Source organism: Trichechus manatus, unplaced genomic scaffold (genome assembly GCF_000243295.1).
Source record: "Trichechus manatus latirostris isolate Lorelei unplaced genomic scaffold, TriManLat1.0 scaffold00184, whole genome shotgun sequence".
NCBI lineage: Eukaryota > Metazoa > Chordata > Mammalia > Sirenia > Trichechidae > Trichechus > Trichechus manatus.
The window spans coordinates 1710468-1716180 of NW_004444120.1; the positions used below are offsets into that span (position 1 = coordinate 1710468).

Consider the following 5713-nt stretch of genomic DNA (forward strand, 5'->3'; position numbering starts at 1 on the left):
TAAGAGCTGGGCTGCTAACCAAAATGTCGGCAGTTTGAATCCACCAGCCACTCCTTGGAAACCCTATGGGGCAGTTCTACTCTGTCCTATAGGGTTGCTGTGAGTCGGGATCGACTCAATGGCACATAACAACAATAACGACATATAGAAAACACCATATGTACTGTCTCCTGTATATTATTATTATTGGTGGTGGTGTTAGTGTAGTTATAATTGATGTTCCGTCATACTCCTCCTACAGGTGCTTTATAGAGGGGTTTGATTCTGTGACATATGACATGCTTGTCTTTGCTACATAGCAGAAGGAACTCATCCTTGGTTAAACTTTGTTCTTGGTGGTATCACAAGACTCCTTCACACTCAGTCTCCTGGCAACCAACTTTCCTCCACCATCTTGTGTCATCAGATCAGCTCATGAATTAAAGCAGCCCAATTCTTACAGCTCTAGTTATGGTTCATGACTTTATCAAAGGGCTGAGTCTTCCTCTGTATTAAACCTGCAACCACCTCATGATATGAAATCTCAATAGAATAAGTAAGACCTAGCATTTACATGTAGAGGAAGCAGGGACCTTATAATCATCTTGTAAAGACAAGGAGTTTGAGGCTGACAGAAGTTGAGGACCTTGGTTTGGTCTCAAAGTTCATAAGAGGCAGAGTTGAGTCTCAAAGCCATGATGTGTGGGGCCAGATTCTGCTCTTTTCTCTGCTCCATGCTGCCTGCTGATGCTGATGCTCCCCGAATCTCTAGTCACATCACTCTCCTCACTTTATCTGTCCTCAGACCAAACAAGCGAATCCTGCCCATGGCTCACTGTCTTCTTCCCTGCTTTATTTCAATTCTCTCTTTGTGACCTGTGGCTCTTCAGGGTGACAAAAAAAAAAAAAAAAAAAAGAGCTTCCCACAAAAAAACGAACAAAAATTATACTGCTTGGGACCATTCAAAGTGGGTTTCCCCTGGTAAGATGGGTACCTTGAAGAAAAAAAACAGTTGAGAATTGTCAAAGGGGGCTATGTTCAGCAAAAGGTGGTGTTTGCTAAATAAAACAACCTGAATGACTTATGTTTGCTGGAATTCTTTTCTCTTGGTTCACCTCTTTGACCCATTTTTATGTCATGTAGACTCATTGATTATATTTGTCCTAGTACCTTAAAAAAGAATCATACTAGGTTTGTCCAAACTCAAACACTGGCTGCAAAAATGCAGTCAGTAATGTGATGCTTTCAAATATAGATGGATCTTACTTTCAGCAAACTCGAAATAACAAAATTCTAAGTAATTTAAAACTGATAAAATAGGCAGTCATTAAAAGAAAAGATTTCCTTTCATAAAAAAGATTCCTGAATTATTTTCTTCCATATTTAAGATCTCTGCAAATTACATCACATTTTAAATGCTTAGTAAAAAGAGCAACTGACTTTAAAAGTTCAATTACTATACAGCTTTCCAGGAACACATTCATAACACAGGGCAAGGGGTATTTATACTCATTTGTTTGAGGTCCTGTAGCAACATGCTTGATGGCATGTTCTCCATCCAGATGTTTTTGTATCTTGGAATTAGGTCCTTAAACCACTTCAGAGAGATAAAGCCTAATCTTTTTAAAGACTTCCAGGGAAATGGAGTCCTTAACCCTCTCTGATGATCTTTTTCGGTGCTCACCAACTCTTATTTCATCTTGCTTCAGCCTGAGTCCATTTCAGTCATCATTTTGAGCTGGAGTTGGGAAACACAGGACAACGGCCTCTTAGGGAGAGGTCTTCATATTTGTGGCATTCCCTGCTAATCACCCCTCGTCCTACTCTTCCCTCAGCCGAATAATTCTGGTTCCCATAGCCCAGCGGTAATGGAATAATTCTGTGATTGTAGTCACAACCACGAATAGCATGAATCAGAAGAGTCACGTGACAAATGCATGCCTCACGGATCCAAACAATTTAGAGTGAGAACTTGAATCGTCGGTGAGAAAGGCACCTAACACTTAAGAATGACTACCGTCTCTGTTTCGTGGTCTTAACCTGTCCATATAGGTCTGATATTACAGCTCTTTAATCATCTTTGTGGTTTTCCATGGAATCTCTCCGAGGTCCCCACACTTCTCATTAATGGATCCTAGAGCTAGAAGGGGCAGACCGACCTGTACTGAGCACAAGCGTGCGGCTGTTCTTGCTGACCGCATGCCTGTTCGTGCAGTGTGGGGCTTGTGTCTTCAGCAAACAGAAACAAGGACAGTGATAAGCTAGTTTTCCACCGTCGGCTCGGGATCTATTGAGAACGCTTAGGGTTTTCAAGTTACTGCTTGTACTCTCCTGACTCTTACTATTCCGTATCTATTTGTATGTTTTTCCTAGCTAGGCATACTCCTGCGCTTTCTACTGAGTTTTATTCATTCTTCTAATTTTTGAATTTTTACTTGCCCCAGGTTACCTAAATTCTGAGTCTATTTTCTGAGCCTAAGTTTCTGGTTTTTCTGCTTAATCGCAGAGCAATCTCTATGCTCTTTACTACACTATTGGCATATATATATTTTTTTTCACCAAATGTCATATTACAGTGGCCTTGAAGACCATTTGCAGAATAATTTTTGAATCATGCTTGAATAATAAGTTTAGTCCTGACCAGACCAGGGAACACGGTAGTGCCTCAAGCCCTTGCTCTTCATCTCAGACACTCCTTAGAGTGCTTGAAACACTTGCCTTATCAGTATTTTGGAGGCACGGAATATCGGTCACTACAAGTCCCAGTGTGTACTGGGTTGTTATGAAACTCCAAGAGTTTTTTTTTTTTTTTTTTTTCTCTCTGTCTGGCTTTTGTTTCTTGGAAACATAGTTAAAAAACAAAACAAAACAAACGCAAGCAGTTTTATCCTATCTTCTGCTGATAACTGTGAGACGCAGTTCCAAGAAAGGTTGACTCTGCAATTCTACCACAAACTTCACTGACCAGATTATGCATCACAACAAGCAGTTAAAAACTTTTATAGGAAGCACGCATGGTGTCAATTTCCGACTCTCGGTCAAAGGAGCTGAAAAGAATTGATGGATGCATCTATCTGAACAGGATTTAATTTGAATATGTAATTACCCATAGACTACAGCTCAAAAAAGTGTACGTACTTAAAAGGAAAGCTTCTATTAATTTTTGAGCTTAGTGAACATTGTATGTGCTATACAATATATAAAATAACACCATCTTTGCACATTAGAAACAAATTGTGAGAAATCAGATGCCTATTAAGACACAAAACTGACGTAAAACGATGATATTGGGTTATGAATAATAGGCCAGATGTTTCATACAAGAATTAATGAGTTTTGCCATATTTCCAGATAACTGAAATTAGCTACTATTTCCTCCAGGTTGTTGGGGGTCCAAGCATCCTTGTTGTCATGGATAATGTATCTTATTCCTTAACAAAGTATAGTCAGCTAGCTTGGTCTTACATAAGGATAAAAAATTATTATCAAAATGTCACATAAGCAAGTTGCTTTATTCCCACTAATGACTATATATCTGAGCCTTAGCCAGGATTCAGATTTAATGGCTCTTACTGTTGCTTTTTGTTAAACCTGGAAGAGTTTTAAGCAATGAAGGGTTTGAAAAGTAAAAATCCAGAAGCTATTGGGTATTGTGACTTTAATGTGGTGATGAGCCCTACAAACCAGTTTATTATTATATCTGGGTAAATTAGCTTGGGGACTTCAATTTTATAAGTGTCAATCACTGTTGCCAGGATTGACTTCTGTACTAAATGGCCAAAGCAGCCCCAGCCTAGTCTGTGGCTGGTTCACTCATTTTATAGTGGGTGCCTTTACCCAGCATGCATACTCAGAGCCACACCCTCATTATCTGGAGCCTTTGATTTCATTCCTGTTTTGGTCTCTCCCCATAAATCTCTATAGTTTGGAAGAACTGATTTTTAATAAAAGTTTATTCTTGATTCTGGGTGTCTTCATCTCCATGCCTGAGCTACAAAGTCACCCACCTAAAATCTGACCCACTCCCTTTTTGTTCCTTCTTGGCTCATCCTGCTGCCCCATTTCTCTCCTGTTTCTCCCACAGGGGAGCCTCCCCGTTCCCTGAACCCCCTGGAAAGTACCTCTTGAGAACTCTTGGTTCTCCACTCTGAAGCTGTGTTGGTAGGCTGGCACGGGACAAGTGTTGCCTTGTAAAGGACGATCCTGCTTACATGAACTGTAGAGAATGCAGAGCTCGGGTATGATGTACAGAAGAAGGAAAACCCATGCGTTGGTGACCAGAGCAATGCAAATGATGGGGTCATCCCACTGGGGCTGCCACTGGAGCTGTGGGTTGCCCCTCATAAGCATGGAGATCCATGTGATCCAGATAATGATGGAGATGAGCATAGTAACAAAGATGAGCCTTCCATGCTGCTTCCAGTTCTCACATGGGCCACAGAAGGTGGCTTTGGAGACAAAGAATGTGAGGGCCATCAGGAAGAGGACATAGACCAGGAGTACCACAAAGTCCACATTGAGCTGATAGGGTGTCATGTGCACAAACATCATACCTCTGGTCATTATGAGAGTCACATACTCAATGGCAATGATCGTCTGCAACAGGCTGCAACCAATAGCAATGCACAGAATTGTTGTCCAAGTGAAGGAGACTCTACCCCGGACCAGCTTCACCAGGTTGGAGGCATGAGCCAAGAGACATGAGAAACAGACAGCAAAGAGTACCCCAAAGAGAAAGTAACGGACAGGGGCAGTTTGCCGATTGAGCTGGACGATGAAGGCAAAAGCAAGGCCGAAGAGCCCCAGCACACCCAGAAGGAAGAGGAACTGGGTGGGGAGGACATTCCACTGGCTGCAGTCTTGAACCTTTCGCATAAGGAAGAGAAATGCCAAGAGCAGTATAATTGTAACCACTATGCCAATTGCTGCCAGGGACTCCAGAACAATGCCCCATGCCCCCTCAGTGTCACAGAGAAGGTAATAGTCCCCACTGGACTCAATGCAGTCATCATACATGGTGACTTATAGTCGGCCCTTGAGAGAATGGTCTTCTGATCCCCTATAGAAAAAAGGTAAGACAAACTTATCACTTTACATTCACCCACATGAACACCGTTGCATAGTCCTGGGAAGGACACTATAATGTGCCTCATTCCAAAATGAAGACCCCTGGGCATAGTGAATAAAATGGCTTTCCTCAAATTGTCACTAGGACTCTGGAGAGAGCCAAGTTATATTATCCATATGCTATGCTTCCCTAGGAAAAAAATCAAATATAAATATAAATATATATATATATACATGGTCCAAAGGGACAGGAAATACTGTCACATATATTACCCCCAAATTTATAGCCCTTGTGTATGCGATGCCAGTAAAAGAAATGAGAGAAACAACCCCAAATCTTCAAAACTAGCTGAGCTCCATCCTTCTGCTGGGCAAAGCAGAACAGACTCCCCTTAAAGGCTCTAGATTATTCATCCATATCTATGTCACAATCTCCACCAAGGCTTTCTGAAGGCTAATGCAGAATCTTTTTCATAAAATGAATATAACAATGTTTGCATGATGGATGGAAATCCAGTTATACCGGCTCCAGAATAAGAGTTGCCAACATTAATGGATCACTGGGTCATTTTAGGCACCGATCCACTGCTTGAAGAAGTCAGGCAGGTGATTTTTCCCGTAATTTTAGTGACTGTTCCTTCTTTTAACTCAATTCAAGTCAACCCA

At 41.3% G+C, this 5713-nt stretch overlaps 1 protein-coding gene across 3 annotated transcripts in view; it reads right to left on the reverse strand.

Moving 5' to 3' along the window:
• The window catches only part of GPRC5D (G protein-coupled receptor class C group 5 member D), a 7366-nt gene extending 2370 nt beyond the window's left edge, over window positions 1-4996 (reverse strand). For 2 of the 3 annotated variants that reach the window (XR_002825764.1, XM_023741575.1), the window contains exons 1-2: window positions 4102-4996; window positions 1665-1718 (exon numbers count right to left, since the gene is read on the reverse strand). Coding sequence is in view for 2 of the 3 variants with exons in the window: in XM_023741575.1 (XP_023597343.1) it covers window positions 1702-1718; window positions 4102-4996 (912 nt within the window). In the remaining variant the exon portion in view is untranslated. The remainder of the gene's footprint in view (window positions 1-1664; window positions 1719-4101) is intronic. The other variant, XM_004387328.2, reaches the window with a different exon arrangement.
• Between the last annotated feature and the right edge of the window lie 717 nt (window positions 4997-5713).